Source organism: Miniopterus natalensis, chromosome 17 (genome assembly GCF_054644295.1).
Source record: "Miniopterus natalensis isolate mMinNat1 chromosome 17, mMinNat1.hap1, whole genome shotgun sequence".
NCBI classification, from domain to species: Eukaryota; Metazoa; Chordata; class Mammalia; order Chiroptera; family Miniopteridae; genus Miniopterus; species Miniopterus natalensis.
In genome coordinates, this window is record NC_142097.1 from 42,628,355 (window position 1) to 42,654,085 (window position 25,731).

The 25,731-nt window shown below is 48.3% G+C and overlaps 3 protein-coding genes across 5 annotated transcripts in view; 2 read left to right on the forward strand and 1 right to left on the reverse strand.

Annotated features, from left to right (window-relative positions):
• RECQL5 (RecQ like helicase 5) overlaps positions 1 to 12,911 on the reverse strand; it is a 30,103-nt gene extending 17,192 nt beyond the window's left edge. Inside the window, exons 1-7 of the mRNA XM_016212394.2 lie at positions 12,424 to 12,911; positions 11,539 to 11,660; positions 10,103 to 10,624; positions 9,275 to 9,377; positions 8,625 to 8,736; positions 7,053 to 7,215; positions 4,147 to 4,226 (exon numbers count right to left, since the gene is read on the reverse strand). Of these exons, the coding sequence (XP_016067880.2) occupies positions 4,147 to 4,226; positions 7,053 to 7,215; positions 8,625 to 8,736; positions 9,275 to 9,377; positions 10,103 to 10,624; positions 11,539 to 11,660; positions 12,424 to 12,550 (1,229 nt within the window). The 5' untranslated portion in view covers positions 12,551 to 12,911. The remainder of the gene's footprint in view (positions 1 to 4,146; positions 4,227 to 7,052; positions 7,216 to 8,624; positions 8,737 to 9,274; positions 9,378 to 10,102; positions 10,625 to 11,538; positions 11,661 to 12,423) is intronic.
• Positions 1,596 to 1,841, forward strand: ERLN (endoregulin). The gene has a single exon (XM_087825692.1). The coding sequence runs from the start codon at positions 1,596 to 1,598 to the stop codon at positions 1,776 to 1,778; it is 183 nt and encodes a 60-aa protein (XP_087681818.1). The 3' UTR covers positions 1,779 to 1,841.
• A 454-nt stretch (positions 12,912 to 13,365) lies between the features above and the next one.
• SAP30BP (SAP30 binding protein) overlaps positions 13,366 to 25,731 on the forward strand; it is a 35,248-nt gene continuing 22,882 nt past the window's right edge. Inside the window, exons 1-4 of one of the 3 annotated variants that reach the window (XM_016212397.2) lie at positions 13,366 to 13,496; positions 14,572 to 14,681; positions 17,135 to 17,182; positions 21,493 to 21,579. In XM_016212397.2, the coding sequence (XP_016067883.1) occupies positions 13,397 to 13,496; positions 14,572 to 14,681; positions 17,135 to 17,182; positions 21,493 to 21,579 (345 nt within the window). In that variant the 5' untranslated portion in view covers positions 13,366 to 13,396. The remainder of the gene's footprint in view (positions 13,497 to 14,571; positions 14,682 to 17,134; positions 17,183 to 21,492; positions 21,580 to 25,731) is intronic. The other 2 variants (XM_016212398.2, XM_087826353.1) reach the window with 2 other exon arrangements.

The following is a 25,731-nucleotide window of genomic DNA, read 5'->3' on the forward strand; positions in this document are numbered from 1 at the left end:
GCAGAAGGGACCAGCCCACTGGCTTCAAGTGCTTAGTCGGCCAGGGTCAATTAAGCCCGTGATTGCTGCGGAGGACTTGCTCGGCACCCGTCTCCTCCCACTTGGCTGCACATCAGCATCACCTGGCAAGTGTTACAAAGCACGGGGCTCTGACACGCCCAGAGAGTGGTACGAGGTGGGGCCTGGGCACCGGCATTTAGAAAAGCTCCCAGATGATTCTATGAGCAGGGCTCAGGACCAGTGCGCTAGAAGGTAAGCTCTGGAGGGCAGGGCCTGCCTCTCGCAGCTCACAGTGGACAGCAGTGCCCAGCGCAGCTCCTGGCCACAGCAGGGGCTTGAATCCTGTCTCGTGAAGGAGTGGTGGCCAGCAGGTTTCCCGTGGCAGGGCACTGGTTCCATCCCCACTTCCTAGCTGCCCTGGCACACCAGTGTCTAGGAGCCAACCACACGAAACAAGTGAGGCACAAGCAGCTGAGGCCGTGCCAGAGAGGCAGACAGAGGTCCCAGGGAGAGTCAGGCCCACAGCACCCAGAGCCTCACTGGCGATACACACTTCCACCCAGAAATGAGTTCCAGGAGGTGTCAGCAGGAGGTGCAGTTAATTATTCACCCCGCACCACACAGGGGAACAGCCAGAGTGGCAGTTCCAGCCCTAGGGCTTCTGGGCTCTGGGCAGGTCCTTTCAGGTAACAGGTCATCAGACAGAGGGAGGACCTGGGGAAAGGCTCTGGTTTGTCTCTTCCCCACCCACCCTAAGTCTGACTTCTCTTAGTGAGGACACCTCTATGGGAGTGCCCTGAGCACCCCAACCCCAATGACATCATAGAAGGACAGAATGCAGCTGAGGGGTAAGGGAGAAAGGCAGAAAGGGACCAGGGGTTGCCAGGCAATGGGCCCCAGCCCACCTTTGTTTGCTCTGGTGACAGCAATGAGGTCTGGTCAGGGCCACTTGGCACTGAGGACACCTTTTCCTCCCAAAAGCTGCTTGTCTGAGTCAGAGTGCAGCTCTAGTCACCCTTCAGCTTGGGCCCCGGTCCTGAAGGACTCCCCTGATCTGCCCTTTCTTAGCACAGAGGAGTGTTAACAGCAGAATCAGGTAATGTCTCCTTCCCTCTCTGCCTGGACTCCCTGCAACTGGCTACAGGCTTGCAGCCTGTCGATATCAGCCATGCTTCTAGAAGATCAGCTAGTTCAGTTTTCAGCCGCCTCCAAGGAAGCTTACAGAGGTCTCAGCTCAAGGCAGGCCACTCCTCTGCAACTATGCTGACCTCTCAAAATGCTTCCCACTGCTTGGCAACTGAGGCAGGAAAAACAGGATCTAGAGGGAAGCTTTAGCCGAGTAGGTCTCAGGGACAGGAGAGGAAGTCCCTGCTCACACCAGGGCTGTTGCAGAACTAGACGCCAGAGGTGGCCTCCAGGAAGGACCAAAGGCCCCTGGGTTGGTTCCAGTCCTTGCTCCTGTTTCTGCAGGAGGCATGGAGCCTCCTAGCTGCAGAGGTGGGCCAGCAGCTCTCTGACTGCCCAGAGGGTGAAGTGGGGGGTGTTGGGTGTGAGAGGCGCCTGCACTCAGCACCACTGTCCCTTCGCAGGTTCACATGGACATGCTGACAAAGCAGAGGCGCGGCTGGAAGGAGGAGTTCTGGCAGAACCCCTGGGACCAGGGCGGCCTGGCAGTGATCAGCATATTCATCGTCACGGTCCTGCTGCTCATGCTGTTCGCTATTGTATTTGGTGCACTCCCGACCCTTGAGAAAGTTGACCAGTCTCAAGAGTCCTGACCCGCCTTTCTGGTCACACTTTCCGAACACCACGGACCTTTTCCTCAAAGCTCTTTCAACAGTCTGGAATTACACATTTGTATATGACTCTCGGAGTGCCTGTCTTCCTCGCTGGGCCGAGTCCCGTCAAAGCGGGGATTTGTGTCTCTGTGCCCACCGCTGCGTGCCCTGGGCCAGTGGCCCGGCCGGCAGCGGCAGCGTCAGCCAGTACTTGCCAGTTGGAAATGAGTGAATGGGCAATGAGCAGACAAACGGGCAGACAGAAGGCTCTGGGCTGCCGGCTCCCACGGAGATGAGAGCTCAGTTCAATCTAGGCCTAAACAAAGAGCTGCTTCCATCTCAGACAAGTGTCCTTGTGACACTAGCAGGTGAGAGCGTGTCAGGAATAAGCAGATTCTCCTCGGGCGCCATGGCCCAAAGGAAGAGAGGAAAGGCGCTGGCGCCTGCCCCAGCCTCCCTCTGCTGTGCCAAGGATCTTTCTGCTGGTCCAAGAGATGCCCAGGTATCCCCACAGGAGTCCGCTATCCTGTGCTCCCCAGACCCTACAACGTTCTCTGTAGAAAGGTACCTGTCTCTGCCAAAGCCACCACACTGGCCTGTCCCTTACTGCCAGGTGCCCTTCCTTAGAAAAGCTGCTTCAACTTCAACCTCAAACCTGGACTATTCCCAGAAAAGGGGCAAATATCTGGAGGGAAGGGGCTCTTTCTTTATGCTGTACACCACTGACGCATTAAAGAAACTTCCCCTCTACTCAAAGAGCAGTTTCCAATCCAGCCACACCAGCCATGTTTCTTCCATCCCAGGGCCTGGAAGTCCTGGAGTCTGAGACCCTCACATGTAACATATGAGAGATGAGGCTGACACGGGCAGAGGAGCCCCACTGATGCCCAGACAGCCCAACACTAAGAGGCTCCAGTCCCTGGTATGAGATGGGAGAAATAAGGGTAGCGGCTCCTAGGAAGACCTAGCCTCTTGGGACACGGCAGAGCTAACCCTCCAGACAGCCCCACAGAGCCCCCAGACTCATCCCAGACAAGAACCCAGTCGGGTTACTCCCAGCAGCGGGGACACTGACAATTAGCAAGGACACGAGGCCCTTTCATTATGAGCAATTTACACGAGTCTAAGGCGGCCTAACTGAGCACCTCCCTGTACTGGTGCCTAGAAAGGGCTCTGGTCACAATAGCTGCAAGCAAGGGTGGTCCAGGCACTGCTGCCAACCACCTCTGCTCGGCACGGAAGTGTGTGCCGCAAACCTGGTCCTACCACAGAGGCCAAAGGAGAGAGGAGTGCCTAGAGCAGGAAAGAACTCCAGTCCGGGAGCCACCTGCTCATCAGTGAATAGGAGGAGGTGGGGATCAAAACACAGGGCCCAACTAAGAGCCTCTCTGGTTCCCAGGGGAGAGCCCCACACATCTGCCAGACCCTGGTAATCGGCTTCGTGCTTCAGAGTCTAGTCGTGCAAAACCCAAGACGGCACGTGTGTGAAATGTGCACTGGAAACCGCAGACCCGGGGTAGCGATCTGTCTCCCATGAGCTCTGATTGCAACTTCCTGGACCTTGGTCTACTCATCTCGAAGTCTGAAGCAATCACTCCGCCTTAGTTACCTCGCGGGGTTGTCCAGCAAGATCTGACCAATGAGAGCAAGGAATCAAAGAGCTTTTTAGGCTGAAGGGCTGCACAAGTGCAAAGTGTTCCCAGCTTGTCCAGGATCCTCCGGGATGTCCCTCCCGTGGGGCACTCACAGCTGCTGTGCCCAGAACCTGCCTTGTAACTGCAGCTACCAGGCTCATGACCCTACCAGCAGGAGACGCAGATAAAACAGGTGAGTTGCACGCAGGCAGGCTGGCACTAAGTGAGAGAAGCGGATTTCTCTCCAAACACGTGTTACACACACACACACACACACACCCACCCCCCACCCCCCCCCCGCCAGAGATAAGTGGGTCACGTGCCTCTGTGTGTGGGTCCAGGTTGAGAGTGACCACTGTTCCAGTGAAGCCAGGGGTCCAGCTCAGTGGCATGTGACAACCACAACCCCAATGGCTCAGGACTGGTTGCATTACTCAGGACCAAGTCACTCATGGGGCCATCCACCACTCCAGAAGGGAGTAAAGTAGGGTGGACGGATGGCCACCCAAAACATTCAATGAATCTTCATGTTGCCAGAGTTTCTGGGCCTTCCATGAGAGAGTGAAAGGTACCAACTTCCAGGCTGCCCGACAGGAGCTGCCCCATGCAGTAGCCTTCAGCAGGCATGGTCCCCTCGTGGCCTGAGAGTGGCCCCACATTAGCTGGTTAAGGAGTAGGACCTGGAGAACAAGAGCTAACACTTTGTTCTAGAAACGCGCAAGCAAGTCACTCACCCCAGTTCTTCACAGAAGGACACCAAAGCATCAAAGGCCAAGACAGCAGCTTTATCAGACGCTTTGTTCCCCCTCTTTTCCTGGAGACAAGAAATGACCATTTGGTGATGACCAAAGGGACAGGGGGTAGAGGGAGAAGGGGGGATATACGGTGATGGGAGGAGACTTGACTTGGGGTGGTGAACACACAATACAGTGTGCAGATGATGTATCACAGAACTCTACACCTGAGACCTATGTAACTATCAACCAATGTCACCCCAATAAATTCAATAAAAAAGAAAAAAAAAAAAAGGAAATGACCATTTAGCAAAAGTCTTCCATAGTTGGACTAGCTTGTAGCCCCAAAAATGAGGGAAAAATATCAAATGACAGTAAGAAAGCCACTTACAAAACAGTGTCTCCAGCCTGACCACGCATCAGCATCACCTGGGTAACTTTAAAAGAGGGACCTGGCCCTGGCTGGCGTGACTCAGTGGTTAGAGCACCGGCCTGTGCACCAGAGGGTCATGGGTTCGATTCTGGTTAAGGGCACATACCTGAGTTGCAGGTTTGATTTCGAGGGCCTCGTGCAAGAGGCAACCAATCGATATTTATTTCTCTCCCCCCCCCCATTCCCTTCCACTCTCTCTGAGAATCAATGGAAAAAATATCCTCAGGTGAAGATTAACAATAAAAAAAAAAAAGGGACTGGGGCCCATCCCCAGATAACTGAAGCCTGACAGAGCTGGTTAACACATGCGCCAAATCATTTCACTTTCATTTGCATCTATGTGATCACCAATGAATGTGAACATCTTTGGATGCACCATTTTTTTTTTTTTTTACTATGTCTTTATTGATTTGAGAGAGGAAGGGAGGAGAGACAAAAACATCAATGATGAGAGAGTCATTGATCGGCTGCCTCCTGCACGCCCCCAACTGGGGATCAAGCCAGCAACCCGGGCATGGGCCCTGACCGGGAATCGAACCACCACCTCCTGGATCTTAGGTTGATGCTCAGCTGCTGAGCCATGCTGGCCGGGCTGGATGCGCCATTTGGATGAACTTTTTGGGGAACTGTCTTTTCGTGTCCTTTGTTTTTTTTGCCAGTGGGTGGAAGCTCTCTATTTACTCTCAACTTCAACCTTTTGTTTGCCTTTTGTTTCTACATTAAATATTTTCCCAGATCTACTATTGAGTTTATGGTTATCTTTTGCCACATAAACTTTTTCATAGGTTCAGGATTTAAACAAATTTAAGACTTAAAAAAGATAGCTTTCCGGATTTCCAATTTTCATCACAAAAGTGTTTCTACTAGCACTAAGTTTTTTTCCTAAAATTTATTTTCTACATGCAGGTCCTTAATGTGTCTTTTAATGTAGGTGTTAAATGGGAGCACCGTTATTTTATTCCAGACATGCGTTGACATTTCTACCTCCTGGTGTCTCTTTCCTATTCTCCTTGTCCCCATGAGTTTATATATCTTTTTTGTCTTTACACTGTCATTTTGGTGGAAATCAGAAATAAGTACTTGTACTTAATCTTTCTTATAAGGAAAAGTCTACATGTATCCTTTTGCAATGTCACACACTTTGCTTTGGGGGATTTATCCATGTTGATTCATGCGGATTTACAGGGTCATTTTTAACTGTTCTAGACCATTCTACCATGTGACTAACCCACTGTTTACATAGCCTAGAGGAAGAGTTCGATTACTACCACGGTGCTGCAGCAAACCTCCCTGTGCGAGCCTGGACACGTGTGCCCTGTACACGTGAGAGCCTGTCCGTGCCGAGTGGAAAGACCGAATCAGAGCACCAGCACCCTCCACTCCACGCCATCACCTCTTCTCTCTCCAAAGCAGCCGTAAGTTTATATCCCTGACAACACCGCGAGTCACCCTTTCCCACATCCTCCCAAAGACACTTTATGTTTTTGTCATCTGATGGGTGTGAAACGGGCTCGCCATCTAATCTGCATTTGATTCCTACTTGGTGTTGAGCATCTCTTCACACGTTCACTAGATATTCTGGTTTCCTTTTCTGTGAGACTCATACATTTTGCTCTGCAGCTGTTTGCCTTCTAGTTATTTACCTGCAAGAGTTCTCTACGTACTCAGTCACTTAAGTATATTGCAAATATTTCCCAACAATGGCCCATTTTTCAGTTTATGGTGTGTCTTGTTATGTGGAAATTTTCAGTCTGACTTTAGTCAAATAGATCCTATCTTCCTTGACAGTTTCTGCTTCTAAAATCCTGACATCCTCTTACCTTCCTCGAGGCCATAAAGTATTTCTCCCCAATTTTACAGTTTTTTTCAGGCCTTTAATTCATCTGTAATTCATATTCCTATGGTATGGAAGGTGGGAATCTAATTTTATCAACCAGTTTTTTTAAAAAAAGCTAAAAACAAAAACAAAGAACTTACATAACAATATGGGGAAATGCTTATGTAACAATGCTGATTAAAACAAGGCAGGATTGATCTTGACTATGTAAAATAACACGCACACACAAGACTGTACTAAGATGAATTAAATATAAACAAAAAAAAAGTCTAGCCTGGCTGGTGTGGCCCAGTTGGTTGGGCGTTGTCCTGTGTACTGGAAGGCTGCCAGTTCTATTCCCGGTCAGGATCCCCAGTGCTGGGTGTGCAGGTGGCAGCCAATTAAGATGTTTCACTCTCACCCCAATGTTTCTCTCTCTCTCCCTTCCTCTCTAAAAGTCAATTTAAAAATCTTTAAAAAAGTCTTACCTAGCTCGTTGCAATGCCCACTGACCAACATACAATTCCCCCTTGCTGTACCATCTAGCCCCAGAGCACCCCCTAGCTTACCAACGCTCCACCTGAATTCAGAAATAAACTGTGGGAAACTGGAGAGCTGTGGGTTCGCACAGAAAGGGCTACACTGCCCGGGACTTACCTGGAGTTTTGCTACCTCCTTCCTGATCAGGAAGCTGACTTGGTCCCGGTCGTTCCTAGAGTAATAAAGACGGCACCAGGAAGGCTTCCCGTCCCTGCCCGCTCTGCCGGACTCTTGGTAGTACCCAGCCATAGACTTGGCAATGTTCCAGTGGGCAACAAACCTGTAGGACCCAAAGGTGGAAGCAGAATGAGATATGGCAGGAGACCAGAGGGGAGGAGTGATTCTGAGTGGGTGGAACAGGGCTCTCCACAGTGAGCAGGAGTGGGTGGGCAAGCAGGCAGAGGCAGAGAGAGAGGATCCCAAGGTTAAGCGTGGCTAGGACACCTACAGTCCGTGAGCAGGCCACCCTGCCATGGAGCAGCCCAGTTCAGAGGCCATAGCAGTAAAGGCGCAATTCCAACACATATGGAAAAAACACACACAAAAAAAACTCAGTCAGAGGCCCAGTAGAAAAAAATACTGGACTTAAATAAGACTAGGCCACTTATAAGCTGCACAACCTTGAAAAAATCCTTTCTAATCTCTTTGGAGAGGGAAAGGGATAACACTTATTAAGTACCTACTTTGAACCAGTGTATATTTTTGTCTTATTGAATTGTTAGTCACCATCATGTGAGGTAGCCCTATTTTAGACACAATTAATTTGAGATTCAGGGAGGTAAACTGTACAAGGTGACACAGCAAGGGGACAGTAGGGCTAGGATTCAGCCTACGGGTGTCTGACTGACTTCAAAGTTGGACCCTAACAAGACAGCCAACCCAGCATCCAAGCTCTGATTCCAAAGTCTGGGTTCCTAAGGAGACTTGACTTTGGGTGGTGAACACAATACAATAGACAGATGATTATTACAGCATGGTGCACTTGAAACCTGCCTAACTTTATTAACCGATGTCACCCCAATAAATTCAACACAAATTAAAAAAATAAAAATAAGAAAAGTCCGTGTTCTCTCAAATGCAATACACAGACTAACTCCCACCCTGACCAACTCAGGGTCACTGTGTGTCTCAACAAGACCATGTAAGCAAAAGTGCTCTGTAAATCAGACAAGGCATTACTGTTGGTGTTAATCAGAAAAAAGGGCTTCAGGTGATAGCCCAAAAATGTCTCCAGAAGGTTGGGCATGGCTAGAGGTAAAACACTTCCAGCAGCGGCCAGCATGGGCCTAGGAGGCTGGATGCACCATCTCCTCCAGCCTCAGTCAGCAGTAACAAGCAATGACAGGAACAAGCACTTTGCCTCTGACTTGCCACAGGAAGCAGGTTAAGATAGTTTGTTCCATCCCTCACAGGGCCCATCTGCTAAGACGTGAGTGAACGGGCTGTGTTCATAAATGAGTCTGACGGTCTGCACGCTGCCCCATCTCCTGGGGGACAGCAGAATCGCGCTGTGCAGTCACCGGGAGCCAGCTGCACAGAAACTGTCAGCCCGTGGGCTGTGTACTAGGGACCCTCTCCTGGGGCCTCCTTCCCTGCTGACCCTAGAAGGAGCACATGGACCTGGTCCTCCTGGCAGCCCACCCCAAGCCAGCCCCCGATCAGGAAGGTAGGACAAGAAGCAGAGCTCACCTGACGTTGGCTTTGTCCACACCCATTCCAAAACTGATGGTTGCAACAATGACGGGGACCTTCTCCTCCATCCACTCGTTCTGCACCAGTGTTCGTTCAGAAGCCTTCAGCCCTATAGAGGGGAAGGTGGAGAAGGGAACTCTCATTTCCCTTGTGTTTCCCTGGGGGTCTCTCTTGGGTTCAACACTATGTTGGGCACTGTACACAACCCCTGAACCCATTACTTACCAGATGTGTGACCAGCGGCCAGGCACTTAGCCTCTCTGAGCCTGAGCTAATATATAAAGACCCTCGCCTGTGTGTGGCATACAGCACTCAATGAATGACAACAGAGCCCAGAATCAAACCCAAGTCCGTTGGCTTCCAAGGTCTGTGCTCCTTCCACAACACCAACTCCTGGGCTTATAAAAACCTATCGCCTGCTGCTGGTGGGCGCAGGGCAAGAAAAAGGATTCGGGAGTCGCAGTCTCATTTTGGAACCCACTCATGTCTAGACTCCTTCTTGTGGATTTAAAGCGAATCTAATTTAACTCTGCCTGGGTATCTAGAAAAGATGTCAGACCACCTGATTTTCCAGGATCCACAGGAACAAGAGACTCGCTAAGAGGCCTCTGAGCAGGAAGAGGACCGCATGGCCTGGTGGCCCTTACCTGCATGGTAGGCCTTGGCGTTCAAGCCCCTGTAACTGAGCTCTATCGCCAGCTGTTCACAAGTCTCTCTGGTCCTGCAGTAGACAATGCCGCAGCCGGACAACTGAAGGGGAAGCCAGGACAACAGAAAGGAAATAAGCACCAGGAAAAACAAACAATCAGCCTGGCATACTGTGGCCTGCTTTAAAAGAAGCTCTGGCCCAGCCGGAGTGACTCAGTGGTTGAGCATTGACCCATGATCCAGGAGGTAGAGGTTCGATTCCCGGTAAGGGCACATGCCTGGGTTTTGGGCTCGATACCCAGTAGGGGACGTGCAGGAGGCAGCCGATTGATGATTCTCCCTCATCATTGATACTTCTCTCTCTCTCTCTCCCCCTTCCTCCCTCTGAAATCAATGAAAACATATATACTAAAAAAAGAAGCTCTGAGCTCTCTCATCAGCCTCATAGTCTCTCCTGAGGCAGGCCACCCAGCAGGGTTCTGCCACTCTAAGAAAGCAGGACCAAAGCAGCTCACCCTTCACAGGGTCCATCCAACCAATCTAACTCCTCTGCCTCCTCCCCTCCAACCCTGATTAGGTCTGCAAAGGCGACAGTCAGGGGCCGGCTGTTTGCCTCCCACAGGATCCCAGGACAAGGGAACACCAGTAAGGGGAACAACACCAGAAAGCTAAAGGGACAACTCTCTGTGCTTCAAGCAGCTATAGCTAGTCCTGGCTAAGGAAGCCAGAAAAACCAAGGGTCTTAGAAAACAAATACCCATCTCTGTGCCACAGACAGCGTCCCGTTGTCCACAGGCATCCTGGACCCCCTACCTCAGTGCCCTCACCTCTTTATTATCAGCCTTCTGTCCAAGAGCCTTAAGGCAGAAGTCCCTCAGGTTCCCGTAGGGATCGGAAAGCAGCTCCTTGAACTGCACGTCATAGAAGAGGTTGGCTCGGAAGCAGGGAGTCTTGAAGATAGCAACCGGCTGCCGCAGGTGCAGAGCAGCAAACACATCCTCCCGGACCTGCGGGGTGGCTGTGGCGGTCAGAGCCACACACGGGGCGTGTGCCAGGCGTGAGCGCAGGGCCCCCAGACGCAAGTAGTCAGGGCGGAAGTCGTGTCCCCACTGGGAAACACAATGAGCTTCATCCACCACCAGGTAGGAGAGCAGGTGGCGGGATGCCAGGGAGTTCAGGGTGGGCTGGAAAGAGGCGGAGGCCGCCATCTCTGGCGTGATGTACAGAAGTTTGGTCCGGGGCTTCTCCTGCTCCAGGTCAGAGAGCAGCTCCTTCTTCTCCTGCGCCGAGAGCTTCGAGTTCAGGGAACTCACTTGGACCTTCAGGGCCAGCAAGTGGTCGACTTGGTCCTGAGAGCAGAAGGGAAGCACAGAGGAGAGTATCATTGGCCTTCAGGATCTCAGAAAGGCATGGCAATGCCCTGGGGTATTTCCCAGTCATAAACTTTCCTCCTCTCACCCCCCAATGTCTTCTCTTTGCATATAAGAAAGACTGAAGGTGAAGTGGTTGCAAGGACAGGCTCCGGAGCCAGGCAGACGTGGATTTAATCCTGGCTCACCTAATTGCCACATGCTTCTGGGCTGGTTCTTGACCTTAACCTGTCCACTTTCTCACTCTCTCTCTCTCCCTACAATAAAAATAGTGACTACCTAATACGATTGTTGTAAGAATTAAATTTTACATCTCAAAGGCGAGACGAATGCACATAAAGCACTAGCACAAAGCCCGAGACCCAGAGATCACCCACTAGGTGTTTTCTTTCCTCTCTTTCTTCTTGGCCGATAGCTCTTAAGTACATGGCTACATTTCCTAATTTCTGATTCTAGCAGCCCATCTGCAGGCCTTAAATATAGTCAGAAGTGCAGAGCAGATGTTCACAACATCCCAATCAGTCTCTCATCGTTTTTTCTGTCAAGCTGCGCCCCTGCCAGAATAAAGCAGGGTACCAGGGATCCCCCATATCAATTTAGCACTCTATCCATCTGCATCTTCTCTCCTGTCGAAAGTGTGCATGTGTGTACAGAGACAGTTCCATATTCATTTGGACAAAAAGTAACAAAGGAGGGTAAGAGACCTCCAGAGTGCTATGTACTACTGGAGAAGCCCACATATGGGCAATTCAGAAACCCAATACGGAGAGGGGGATAGGCAAATCAAGAAAATAAGAGGCAACAGACCAAAGAAAGGAGAAGTGAAATTTCTAGCTATAAACAACCTTTCCCGAAACTTTTTGGGCTACCGTCTTCATTCCCCTAAGCCTCACCTGAATCAAAGCAATGAGAGGAGAGATGACAATGGTGATGCCTTTGGCCAACAGAGCAGGGAGCTGATAGCAGAGGGATTTTCCTGCCCCTGTGGGCATGCACACAAAAACATCCTTGTCACCTGCAAACATACAAGAAGGCAGCATCTCAATGCTTTCTTCCTTTTCTCTTTCATTCATCAAGGCTGTTGAAAATTAAATGAGAATGTAGGAAAAGCCTGTAACAGAGAGTCTGGCACAAGGGGGGGGGGGGTATCTCAATATAATCTTAATTCCCTTCCCATCCTCTCTATGAAAATGGATCCAGGGACATTTGGAAAAGCACACAAACCATTTCCTATCGTGGTAATAACACTACAAGGTTAAGAAGTCCGAGTCTGCTGGGATATAGATGATTGAACTAAATAGCCATGAAAGCTGAATACTTCTAGATGAGTGGGCATATGTGTAGACATGGAAGCAATTTAGACCTCTTTTGTTTATAAACATTATAGTGTAATTAACAATACATTGCTGCTCCCCTCTTAACAACCTCCATTTGTCAAGGAGTCTCAGTTTTATAACATTATTAATCCTTCCTTCCTAATTTGGAATCCAGGCCACTCAATCTTTAACAAAGGGATTACCTAGGTCAGTGACTGGATTAGGCCATTCCTGCCACTCCCACACAAACTAATGGGAATCTATGAACTGTTTTCAAAGACAATCTGTAGCCCTGGCTATGAAATGTAAGAAACAGAACAGCTGGGTGGTCCTGCCCATAAAACTGCAAGTTTTGGGTAACAAGTCTACAAGAAGTAGAAAGGGTCAGAAGGAGGGGTGTTCTCTGTCAGGGCTGCGGTACCGCCAGTGTAAACGTAAGCACAGGTAGCTTGGCAATGTTACCTTTCACCACAGCCATGGTCGCACTCTCCTGTAAAGGCGTCTTAAAAGAGTCAAACCCAAAGACCTTCTTCAGTGTGCTCCGGACTTGACGCTCAGGATCACAAGGAGAGGAACGGTGGGTGCTCATCTTAGCAACAGACAGTGGCCAAAGGTTAAGGCAAAGGTGTCGATCACAGGGTTGTGACAGAAACCCTCTGTTCTGCTTTCAAAATACTGCTTCTCTGTGAGGATAAGCTTGCTTCATTACAGTCAAGCAATATACTATTTTCACGTAATACAGCAATACAATGCTGGGTAATTAACATCTCCACTCTCACATCGGTGAAAATAAAAACACTGAACTATCCCAGGCACAGAGCTAGAAATCAGATCACAAGAAACACAAATGTCTTCGGAATCGTTTGGAGAAGTTGGAATTGTTTGTCTAAGACCCACTTTCTGCTCCTATAAGCGCAGCCATGAGGGTCACTCTCCGCCCCCCCCCCAGGACCCCGACCCCGTCTTCCCAACTCCCAGAGGAGAGCTCTTCCCCTTTCCTCCTCTGAGCCCCACAATCCTCTCTTCAGTCGAAGTCCCCCTCTCATCGAAGTCCCCCTCTCATCACCCCAAGATATCAGAGCTGGCCGTCGGCCGCCCAGGAACGAAGGGCTCTGGTCGGGGGTGGCGGCTGACGCCTGCGGGCTCGGGAACTACTCGAAGACCCCGGTCGCCATCGCCAACTCTGAGAAGCCAAACAGTGGGACAATCGCTGCCGGGTGAAAACCCAAGCAACCTTGTTTCCGTCGCGCAGTAATGACGTCGCGCCGGCGCTGCGCGAGGGGCGTGGCCAGGCGCTGGAAACAAGGGTCTTGATTGGTTCCCGGTCTGGAACGGGCGCGGGGAGCTCCTGGGATCCGGAAGTAGTCGCCTCTCTGCACGGAAGTCGGCTTTCCGGCGTCAGCGGAGCGAGCCGCCCCGCGGCTGTGGGAGTAAGATGGCGGGGAAGAAGAGCGTCCTGTCTTCTCTCGCCGTGTACGCGGAAGATTCAGAGCCCGAGTCTGACGGGGAGGCCGGAGTCGAAGGCAGCGCGGCTGGTGAGGCCCCAGTAGGGAAGTGGAAGGGGAGAAGCAGGTGTTGACGCGGAACGCTGCTCTCCTGGCCGGGCGGGAGGGAAAGAGGTGGTCACTGTGCCCCAAGGGTCGGGACCCGGAGCCCCGCGGCGCGACCCGGACGCGCGGTGGTCAGAATGGATCCTCTCCTTCCGTTGATTCGCGTATTCTGCCGGAACTTCCTGCAGACCTCCGTGCCGGGCATCTTGCTGGGCAGAGGGACAGACGAAGGGTGGAGAGGGTCTGAGGCTGCTGATAGCCTACCTGTTCTCTCCGAGCGTGTTTGACGGAAGAGAGTGATGAGTGAAACGTAGGTGGAGAGTCATAAAGGTTGCGTCTTACGACATTTATAACTTAACTAGTAACGTGTCCTGGACGCATCGTGGAGCTTTCGGAAAAAATGTATCTGGTCTCCACTGCGAGAGTCTCATTCGGTAGATCTGGGCTCGTGTGAGCTTTCCGAGGCTCCTCGGCGATTCCATTATTTTGTGAGTTAAATCCCCTCAGTGATTTTTGTTGCCCTACCCAGGTTGAGGATCACGATGTTAGGAAGTGGGAGCAGATTCATTTGGGAGCGTAGAGAGGTATTGAGTTAACCTAATAGAGCTGGGCCTTGGTTTCTTCATCTGGAAAGTGAGGGCGCTTGGGCTGGGTTAGCTACTCTCAGTTTTATGTGGCCTTTACCAGTCAGGAGGTTCTCTGGTGGTTTCCCAGTAATTTGTATTGTTTTTGGGGGGGTTGTTTGTTTCTCGAGTAGGTGTGATTGAGAACCCCTTGGGGTACCCCCCCAGTTGAAGGTCCTGTTCCTAGGGGAGGACACACAAAAATGAGGATGACAGTACTTGTTTTGTTTGAGAAGATGAGTTCACTGGTGCCTGTGATCCAAGGTAGACGTCCATAGAGGTGCTCAAACAACAGAACCTGGGGCCTCCTGTCATTTAATATGAGACTTAGGTTCCCTTTTTACCTTAAGGTATAGTTCTAGCCACTCAAATCACCGAAAGGATTTCTTGCATTTTCCCTCCATTTATTCATTTTTATTTTTCTCCCCCTGTTTAAGAGGAAAAAGGCGGACTGGTATCTGACGCCTATGGAGAGGATGATTTTTCTCGCCTGGGGGTTGATGAGGATGGTTATGAAGAAGATGAGGAGGAGAACAGCAAACAGTCGGTAAGTAGCTGTTCCCAAACCCAGAGCTGCTCATAGCACCATTTCATTTGTTAGAAACTTCCTGAACTGTTCCGACGGCATTCCGTTTCATACATAATTTTACCCCTTCTCCCCCACTCTTTGGTGTCAGTTAAGGAAACAGGGTTGGGTATTAGCAGTTTTGTTTGAAAATCACATTTGTTTTCACCTGGACCATTTTGTATTAACCTTTGAATTAAAATTTTGGGGAAAAGATAGTAATTGTTTTATTTGACCCAGATATCAGTGGGTGTTTTATGTTGGTTTTCCCTGTTTAGATAATTTGTTCCATTTTCAACAGTGTATTCATTCTAATTGGTGTATCATTTATATCTGTAATCAGTCTTATATTATTTTAAACCTTGGTTGGGGTCATTCAGATCTTTCAGTTTATTTACTGAATTATTTATTTATTAATCCAGGTTAGGAAGGAAAATTATTATTATTATTGTGTGTGTGTGTGTGATTCAGTGCTTCTTAAGTTCTCCCTTGACATTTTACTTGGCACTTTTTATCACAGTGCCCTTGATTCTTGATCACAAATCTTGCCTGAAGTTTAGTAAGTGTTAGCTAACACAGGAGAACTTGTGTCTTCACCAGAAGGACTTTAGATACACTATCACCTAAGCATCATGAGCCAGAATTTAAAAGTTTGGAAAAAAACAAGGATTCAGCTGGTGCCTGGCACAAAGACATACAAAGTTGAATGTGGATATTTAGCAACAGCTTTAAATGAAACATTCAGTGTACTTTTATAATTTGTTTGAAAACTTTGTTACATGTTGATATTTCAATGTTACCTTTAATGCTTTCCAAATTAAACAAAACTGTACTTTGTAGATATTTTTATGCCTTTAGCCCCACCGTTAATGCTAATAATTCAGAATAGACTCAAATTGGTTAGGAAAGCTTTGCAAGTTATGCTCTCTTCCTGACTTTTCTTGAGTGCACACATTCTGCCTTAACATCCACAACTTTCCTTCAGTAAACCTGCATAGTGTATTTTGAAGTGTCATTCCACATTGGCTTTGCTTAGAATTTTCATCATATTTAAGCTTTACTTCATATTTTAGTAAAATTCTCTCTTCAGACTCCAATATAGACCTCCTACAATGTGATTGTATTTGGCTGAGCTACATCTCTGGTATTTAGCCTGATTGGACTCATTTTAAGGAGATTATAAAGATTTCATTTAAAACCTTTGGTTCATTTAAAACGCCTTACGGGACAGTTAAATCTCAAACCCATCAGGATAGTTTATTCACATCTCTCAGGTGATGTTTATATTAACATCTGGACTGCTCTGTAATGTGGGGGTTAAAGTGTAGCTTGATTGAAAAAAACAGTTTCAAGCGAAAGTTTTTTCCTGGGTGTTAGGTTCAAGGTTCCCATGCATCCGGGTGTTCTGGGTAGTGGAGCTGATCTTTAGTCTTCATTAGTATTCAGTGGGAAGGTGGGCTAGCTCGTGTGAGGCCAGTACATGCCTTGGAGAGTGCCTTGCTCACGTGGTGCTTTATGTCTAGCAGACCATTGGGGTAAGGAACAAGCCTGGATGGAATGGTAAATGGCAGTTTTGTGAGGAACTTGAATGGAGGCAGGGTACACTCACCTGGGATCCAGGAAAGGCTGGGCACTGCCCTTTATTTATTTTTATTTTTATTGATTTCAGAGAGAGGAAGGGAGAGGGAGAGAGAGATAGAAGCATCAATGATGAGAGTCATTGATTGGCTGCCTCCTGCACACCCCCTACTGGGGATTGAGCCCACAACAGGAGCTTGTGCCCTGACTGGGAATCCAGCGGTGGCCGCCTGGTTCATAGGTCAATGCTCAACCACTGAGCCACGCCAGCCGGGCTGGGCATTGCCCTTTAGTCATGCCCGTCCCAGGTTACTTGGCCTGGTCATTTGATGCCTGCCTTCCAGCTGTTCATGTCGGTGCAAACAAATGCTGCTGAGTTGAAGTGCTGGGGTACAGTGTGTGTGTGTGTCACGGCACTCTGACTGTGAACAGTGTCATGGGAGGTCTGAGTCGGACTGTGTATATGAAAAGCAAAGGAGGAGAAATACTTGTTTCTGGTTTGAAGTGCTTGGTGTTTCATTGGAAACAGTGCGTCTGCTCTGTCCTGTGGGGGCTAGCCTTGTTCTTTTCTGACGCATATTGTGGCCTTTTCTCCACTTTCCTGTCTGTGATTTTTAATCTTGTCCATTTTCAGGCAGTGGTGCTGCTGGAGTAGTGGCTTTGAGCCGCCGATGTTCTTTTCCCCCAGAACATCTCCTTTCCCCCTTTTCTTTCCCCAGTTTGGGTCATGTGGTAGGGGAGGGGTTCTTGGTGGGGTGACCCAGGCTGGGTAAATTTGCTCCAGCCCTTCGTTGTGCATGTGAGAATGTTCAGGCCCACTCTTTTAAGCTTAATCCTCTAAATTCTTTGTCTTGTAGGAAGATGACGATTCAGAGACTGAAAAACCTGAGGCTGATGACCCAAAGGTATTTGGTGTTGGCTGTGGTGGGTGGCTGGATGCAAACAAGGCATTTCAACATTATGGCTTGGTTCACATGTCTGGTCAAGGTCTGTCCCGCTGACACACTGTGCAACCACGTGCAAATGTTCTGGGATGGAATCAGTTTCATGAAGAAACCTGGAGAGCACTCTGGAATGAGTCAGTCCTGGAGCCTGGACCTCCAGCCTTGCAGGTAGTGCCAGATCTCCAGACCAGAGAGGCTAGAGGCTTGGCTGAGGGCAACAGCCTAGCTGTGCTCTGTGTCCACTTAGGCTTTGTGGGGTCACTGCTCCTGCAGGTGGGTTAGAAATGGGAATGTTCCCAGAGTCAGGAAGCATTAAGGGCCGCCTTGTGCATCCTGGGTTCTCTATAGTTGTCTAGAAGAAAAGAGGGGCCATAGAGGGCGAGGCAGATCGAGGCCTCTCCCTGCTGTTGGGGATGCTGAACCTAATCGTTGTTTCCCAGGCTTGTGCCCTTCCACTCTCGGGTAAACCATATAGAATGGTTTTTTTCGAAACAACATAGCTATTTCTTATATTTCTATCCCAGTAGCAGCCAAGAGTAATTAGCAATGTTTCTTGTCATGCTCCTTGACCCTGCTATGATAAAGGTTGAAAACTGCTCCTTGTGTCATGTAGGCTTGTACTGTGTGCTGGGCATTAGTACAAGTGTGCCTGTCGGGACAACACTCTTTAGGGACAAACTTTAGAGAAAGACTGATTCTATCACTCTAGGCCTGGGGAGTAGGGACAAGTTTTGTGATTAAAAACTGCTTTAAAACCAGCTGAGACTGGCTCGCTCTCCCTCCTGGGAGCATGCCCACCCCTTTTCCCACAGGCCTGCATCGTCTAAACTCTTAAGAGTTCCCATGAGACTTGCAGCCAGGGGAGCAATGGACAGCAGTAGCTTGTCCCAGGCAAACCCCCTGAACCCAAGGCCCCCTTTTCTCTGACTTTCCAGTGAGCCAAAACAACCCCACTTGTTCTCCCTTCTTTTCCATAACATTTCCCGGGAGCCAAAGCAGGCCTGCTGAGGCTGTCCTGCTGCTGCTTCTATCCTAAGCCTGCCATTGTTTCACTGTCCCCAGCTTTAATAAATGTACTCTCAAAAAAAACACCAGTTGAGGCTTTCAAGGTGATCTAGTGGAATTTAGAAAAATTATACCCAATTAGAATCTAAAACAGCAGCATAGTTGAAAATATACCATGAGCTGTTCCAAATTTAAACATTCTGTGATTGGATGTAACTGTGTACAAACACTGAAATCAGCCCATGAAAGGCTAGGGTGATGAAGAGAAGAAAACATTGTACCAAGAAGTGTTAGCATCAGCAAGCAGGAGAAAAACTATCCCAGGAACACGGATGCAGGCTCACTTGGCCAAGGTCACAGCTCCACGTGGACTTGCAGAAAGGAAATGATCAGTACCGTTAGTGTTCGGCTTCTGTCAGTGTTGGGGCTTCAGTGGTAGAAGGAAGGGAGCGTCTGTGGGACCTGGAGCCTTTATGTTTCCAGTTGCCAGAGTTTCCCAACACTAGAGCCTCCTGGGGCGGATGGCTAAGAGCAGGGTGTGCACACCTGTCCCCCTTCTGGATTATAGTGATTCAGACAGTAAGTCCCCTGGGAATGACATGCCTGTGAGAGGAGGAATGGCAGGGGCAGAAATGGAAAGTTTGAGCTTGTTAATGTGTCTTTTGTGCTCAGCCTCCCCTTTCTCAGTCCCATAAGAAGGTTAGAAGCACATGTCATTTATACTTGCTCCTTGACTGAAGCGCTTTCCTGGTTTTTTGGTGTGTGTTTTTTTAAATTACAGATTACATTCCATATTATTTTGTATTGGTTTCAGGTGTACAGCACAGTGGCTTACACAGTCATATACTTTACAGAGTGTTCCCCTGATATGTCCAGTACCCACCTGTCATTGGTCATAGTTACAATACTATTGACTGTATCCCTTGTGCTGTACTTTTACATCCCAGCCATTTAGTCATTTGAAGTTCAAGTCTGTGAAATGAAAAGTTTTCAGGAAACAATTTTGGTTCCTGTTAGGAAGCCCTCAGAAACCAGAACACAAACTCCAGCCCTCAAAGTAACTCGATATAGTTCTTTCGGAGGGTGAACGTGGAGGGGGTCAGACAGAGCTCTCCAGTGCAGATGTCCTCTAATCCCCAGTGGCTTGGAGACGCCCACCAGGGAACATAGAGACAGTAAGTCCTCTTAGCATCTCCAAGGACTGAAAATGGTCCCGGGCACCAGCCTTCTGTGCCCTGCTCTCCTTATTCGGGGCGCTGGCTTCCTCTCCCCCCTGAGCTGGCATCAGACTGTCTTCCCGATAATGGCCTCCAGTCAACCTCTCTCAACCCTCCCTGTGTTTTGGAACTTTTCTGTCACGTTTAAGTTTTATTTCAATTTATATTTAACAATATTTTTGTGTTCTAAACCTTTAATTTTTTAATATTTCTGCCTTCAGGATGTGAAGTTTCTAGTTCTAGGATGTCACTTATTTTATTAGCAAATGGATTGGTGTCATTCAGGTCTTTTCCACTAGATGGCACTCCTCCCTACTTTGGCTTTTTAAGATCTGCTTTTAATTTTTTATTATAGCAGCTCTCACGACATTTTGGCTCCTTTACACAATGAAAAATTATGATCCCAAAGGGCTTTTCTTCATTTTGTCCTTGGTGACATTTATTTTCTTAGAAGTTAAAACTGAGAAAAATGCTGAATATTTAAAATAACAAACATATTACATGTTAACATAAATAACATTTTTATGAAAAATTACTATTTCAGAAATCAGAACAAAGTTAGTACAAAGAGAGGCATCATTTTACCATTTCACAAGTTGCCTTAGTGTTTAATGTCTAGCTTAGTGGAAAGCAGGTTCTCATAACCGCTGCATTCAGCCTGTTGCGATATGTTGTTTTGGTTGAAGTATTTGAAGAAACTCTCTTCACACAGACAGGTGGTTTGAAAGAGAAGTATTTTAATAGCTATTCGGGTACTTGTGGATATTCTCCTTTGATACTTTATCAAAACTCAACAAGCAGTAGTTTTCTCAAGGTTAGTTTGTTGCATCGTGGAATGTGAAGCCTTAGTGATGAGCTTTGGACTCTGCTGCATTAGAGCCCATGGTCTCTCTCGGACCTTGAGTGCCTCTTACCCAGACATGGTGTCACATCATCAGACACTAGCGATTTGGAAAACGTTGGTTCACTGAGTTACACAGATCTCCTTGATGTTGACACATCTGGTTCTGTAATTGCAAAAGAAAAAATCCTATTTGTTAGTGACATTACTGACCTCAGCAGACAAACCATTAAGTATGGGAAGCTGGCTTGCTCACAGCGGGGACCATACGTTTCCCACATTCTAGTGTTTGCTGGAGAGCTGGAATGTTGTTATTGCCAATAAATCCTCTCTGTTTTCCTTGAAGTGACAGGCTTTGTTTTTGAGAAAATGTCTGCCAGATGCCCAAGTTGGGAGAACCATAGTTTGTCTGTCATTCTTTCAAGTAAAAATGGTGTTCCATGAAGAAAGCAGCTCGGTCAGCTTGGAACTCAAGTAATCACGTAATTGCTTTCCCTTGAGATGTCCAAGTTTATGTATGCCTCTCATGTCATCATACAAAATGTTAAAAAAAAAAATTGTACTCAAGGGTCAAGGATGTTCGGAAGTGAAATTGGCTTTTTTTTTTTTTTTTTTAAACTGAGAGTGAGACTCCTGCTAGAATTTGGTGCTGCTGCCTTGATTTGTTCTAAAGGGCCAACAAGTTGACCCACCATTGCTCCTGTAAATGTCAACACGATGAAACAGGTAAATAATGTCTTCATGTTATGAAAATAGTTTTGACCTTACAGACCCCCAAGGGTCCACAGATCAACTTTGAGAATCACTGTTCTTCAAAAACAAGAAGCTGGGGTCGGTAATATTAAATAACTGTGATAACTGCATTCATTGCTCTGTGTGTGTCCCTGAAGCTGTTGCTCTTAGCTTCAGGGGGCCTTGAGCTGCATGGGGGCCGAAGAGCACTCAGAGGAGGAGACCGCCCAGGTGGTGGGGAGAAGTCAAACGTCTGGTGTTAGAGACCTGGGATTGAATCCCAGCTGTCCTCGCGGGAAGTCCCCTAACCTCAGTGTTTCTCACCTGGAAAATAAGCATCATGATAAAATCTGCCTCATTTGTTTTATGAGCCTTAACTAAGTAAAATGTAAATAAATACTTAGCTTAATAGTCTGGCATGTCTGTGTTCAGTAGCGTTAGGTGCAACGACCAGTACTCCTCTGCTCCCTTCCCAGGTGGTCACACGTGTCGTTGAGGCGTTTTTTGGAATATTGAATTCCGCATTTAAACTGGAGTACACTCAGAGGAGAGAAATCTTCAAGGTGAGGGGACTTAAAACCACATCAGCCCTGGCCGGCATGGCTCAGTGGTTAGAGCATCAGCCTGCGCACCAGAGGGTCGAGAGTTCGATTCCCGGTCGAGGGCACATACCTGGGTTGCAGGTTCGATCCCCGCCCCCGGTCGGGGCATCGATGTGTCTCTCTCACATCGATGTTTCCCCCCCCTTCCCTCTCTCCCCTTCCCCCCCTCCCTTCCACTCTCTGAAAAATCAATGGAAAAAATAACCTCATTCCCTGGGTGAGAATTAAAAAACAAAAACAACCACATCATGTGAGGAAAAGTTAAGGAGCTGGGAGAGAAGACTGGGGAAGAACTGGTAGCTATGTCTGCTGTCTAAAGGTCTGGCAAGGGAGGGAGCCGCCGCCTGAAGCAGCGCATAGAATTTCACAGCAGGAGTTGCTGCCATCTGACGAGGAGCTTTCTGTTATCTCTTGCCAAAAGTGGGTCGAGCTGCTTCAGGAGGTAGTGAGCTCCCTGTTCATGGATCCCTTTCCGACGAGGTTTAAGAAACCCTTTGTCGAGCACGTCCTAAAAGAAACGTGCGGGTTGGCGTTGGACAAAACCCCAAGGGGTTTCTGGGCAAAGACTTGGGGGTTATGCATGAGCAAAGCTGAGTTTCCTCTAACTTCATTATTTGTTGACTTTAGAAAGTCAGCAAGTGTAGAGCACAGAGACTGGGAATTGCCATAGTTTTTACCATTCTGTTTGGGGTCACCAGTGAATGCAAAGTCCCTTATTTGGGGGTTTGAGTTAGAAATGGTAGCTCCAGACCACCTCTGGGGAGCCTTTGGTCCTGATCCATCGGCCTGATGCTGGGGTGGCTCTGGGTTTGCTGAGTTCGCTGTGAACTAGAGAAAAGGAGGCTGGAGGAGGTAGCTGAGCATCCACAGGAAACGATGCTTCAGCACCCGGGGCCAGCAGATCTCTTCTCTCGCTTCAGTTTTCTGGTCTTACCTCTTCAGTAAGCAGCCTGACTCAGATGTTCTGATTACTCAACAGAAGGTGGCACTGCTGTCCCAGGAAAAGTCAGACAAGACAAGGTAGCCCTCGTCCAGCTCCTCACTTGGGGACAGGGTGCCCGTAGCTTAAGTGTTTCCTCCATCTGTTTGCCCTCGGCCCACAAGCTTCCCTTTTCACCACTCTCTTTTGTCCATGCTTTACCTCGTTTGCCCTGGACCATTTTCCCATTTATTTTTTCCCCATGCGCACAGTTCCTGCGTATGGGGAAGGTATTTCCACTCACTGCTCCAACACACCCTTCCTTTGAAAACAAACACAAGCATTGATGACCTGGCTTGAGATAGCTGGAGCGGCCTGTCTCCGGCTACCTGGGAGGCCGGCTTCACTGTGTGGGGTGGGCTTGCTTGCCTCCCCGAGGTTTTGTGTCCAGGCTGCGACCCAGGGAAAGCATCCTCCAGGCCCAAGGAGTGAACATCTGTCAAAACAAGGGAGTGTCTCTGGGTCAAGGAGGTTGCATATGGTGGGGGAAACATTGCTCCGGCATTTCTTTAAAAGGCGTGTATAAACCCAGTTAAAAGAAAACATTAAAAAAAATTCTTTGGGCCTCGAATCATGCAGAAATGTGGAGTTCAGAGCCGGGAGCTAGTCTGGTGAACTTGGTGTCAGAAGGCCCAGGTTGCACACCGGCGTGGCCCCCCTGCAGCTGCGGCCCACAGGCCCACAGTTTGAACTGCACTCGGTTCTCTGAAGCTGGGGCTGTGGTCCCCACTTTGCCAGGTGACCATGACAGCAGGACAGGAAGATGTGTGTGAATGTGCTTTTGACAGTCTGGGCTCAAGTATCTGCTGTGGGTTGAGGCTCTGGGGCCACATGTCATTGTTACCAGGTTGGGGGAACTGTTCTAACGCAGCTGTCAGCATTGCCTGGCCGCCTCAGCCGGGGTGCATCTGATCGCACGCCCTCTCCTGTGGGTCACAATTGCCACATCTCCCAGTTCCCGGCACCCTTGGGGATTTTCCACAGAACTCCTAGGCCAAAAGAAATCCCTAACAGTTGTTTCAGTAATTGACTCCACCACAATCGGCATTACTGTCCTCATAACTTAGGAGCCGCTTGAAGAAAATATACATCTGTGCAGTGTCTGACAGATGCTGAGTCATGCTGTGTTTCCCTTGACATCGTTAAATGTCACTGCACCTTTGTGAGTTTGCTGCGGCATCCTGGGGTACCTTGATGGGCTGTTTGGGAGCTGCATTGGTAGTTTGTTTTAGAGATCCATCGTGGTGGAGCTTGGTAGAGTCCTCACTTACCCTGCCCTGGAGGCCTGGCCACCTAGTGAACAGGTCCTTGCCTTCAGCGGCCGTACGTATGTACCCGAATTTCCTTTAAGAAAGTCAAGTGTTTCGGTTGCCATGTTATTGACTCTGAGTCTAGATGAACAATTTGTATTGGGCAGAACTGACTCAGTAATTTCCTCACTTCCTGCTCTTGAGCCCCTTCTTGACCCAGCAATATTCTTTTTTTAATTATTATGTTAGCTGTAGGGTTTTTGTTGTGTTTTTTTAAAATTATTATTGAAAGTATTATAAATATCCCCCTTTCCCCGCATTGATTCCCCTCCACCCTGCACCCCCCCAGGCCTTCACCCCATATTGTCTGTGTCCATGGGTTATGTATATATGCATATAAGTTCTTATTTTAATCTCTCTCCATCTACCCCTACCTTCCCTCTGAGCTTCATCTGTTCCATGCTTCTTTGTCTCTGGATCTGTTTTGTTCATCGGTTTATTTTGTTCATTAGATTCCACATATGAGTAAGATCATGTGATACTTGTCTTTCTCTGACTGGTTTATTTCGCTTAGCATCATACTCTCCAGGTCCCACCATGCTTTCTCAAAGGGTAAGGGAGACTTCGTTTTTACAGCTGCATAGTATTCCATGGTGTAAATGTTAAGGTGCTTGATATTATTTCAATCTTCTTGAACTTGTAGAGACTTGTTTTGTGTCCTAACATGTGGTCCACCTTTGAGAATGTCCCATGTGCACTTGAGAGGAATGTATATTCTGCAGCTTTGGAATGGAATGTTCTGTGAATGTCGATTAAATCCATCTGATCTACCGTGTCATTTAGGGTCACTGTTTCCCTTGTTGATTGTCTGGAAGATCTATCCAGTAAAGTCAGTGGGGTGTTAAAGTCTCCTACTATTGATTCAGCATTGTTCTTGATCTAAAATATCAGAATCAAAGATCTGGAACCTGAAAACTGCCCAAGGAGACTGTTTCCCAGGAATTTGCTGTTGACACTGATTTGAGGAAAAACTTTCAGAAGTCTGCCAGCAGTTGCAACATGTCAGGTTGAAATCTTAAGAAATTTTTATTGACCTTGTCGGGAAGGAGGCTCCAGACCTGTGCCAGCTTCTGCAGGGTCCCTGAGCAGTGTCCGCCAGCTTGCGCTTCGAGTGTGCTTGCTAAGCCTACAGGGCTCCGAAGGCAGAAAGGGGGCTGCTGAGGCTTTTCATAAACAAGCGGCTTAGGTTCCGTTCATATGGAAGGAGGGTTGAGAGGGCACATCGCATGGTGTGGCATAGGAACTGAGTCCCTTTTCGGCCTCTGAATATGGCTCCTGTGTGCCTCTGGGTGGTGAGCTCCTGGAGGGCCCTCCCTCGTGGAGTGTTTTACTGAGTTATTGTGTAGGACGTGACAGCAAAGGTGGTCTGTAGAGCTTAAAGTCGGACTTTTCCTTGGAGGTCTTTGACATGAAAAGGGTTATATGGCACTGTTTTTTGGTTATCCTATCAGGGTTTAGTTTGGTTTGGTTTTTTAAATACCCTTGACGGAAGAACGGCCTGCTCCTCCATTGGAGAAGGGCAGCCCCTCCACTGGAGCGAGCAGCCTCAGGAGGGGCACCCTCGCCTGGCCATCCAGGTCAGCCGAACCAACCCCAGCAATCAGTGGCGCGGCAGATGTCACAGTCAGACCGCCCTCACATCCTGGTTTGTCTTTACGTCACACATATTTTATTGTCAAATGGTTATTATAGCAAGATTGACTATTTTGCAAAAGAAAAATCTTAATTCCAGGCTCCTAACAGTGCAGCCGGGTCATCCTCACATCCTTTTCTGTTTGCCCATATCTGTATGTTTTGTAATTTTACAACCAGTTTTGTTTCTAT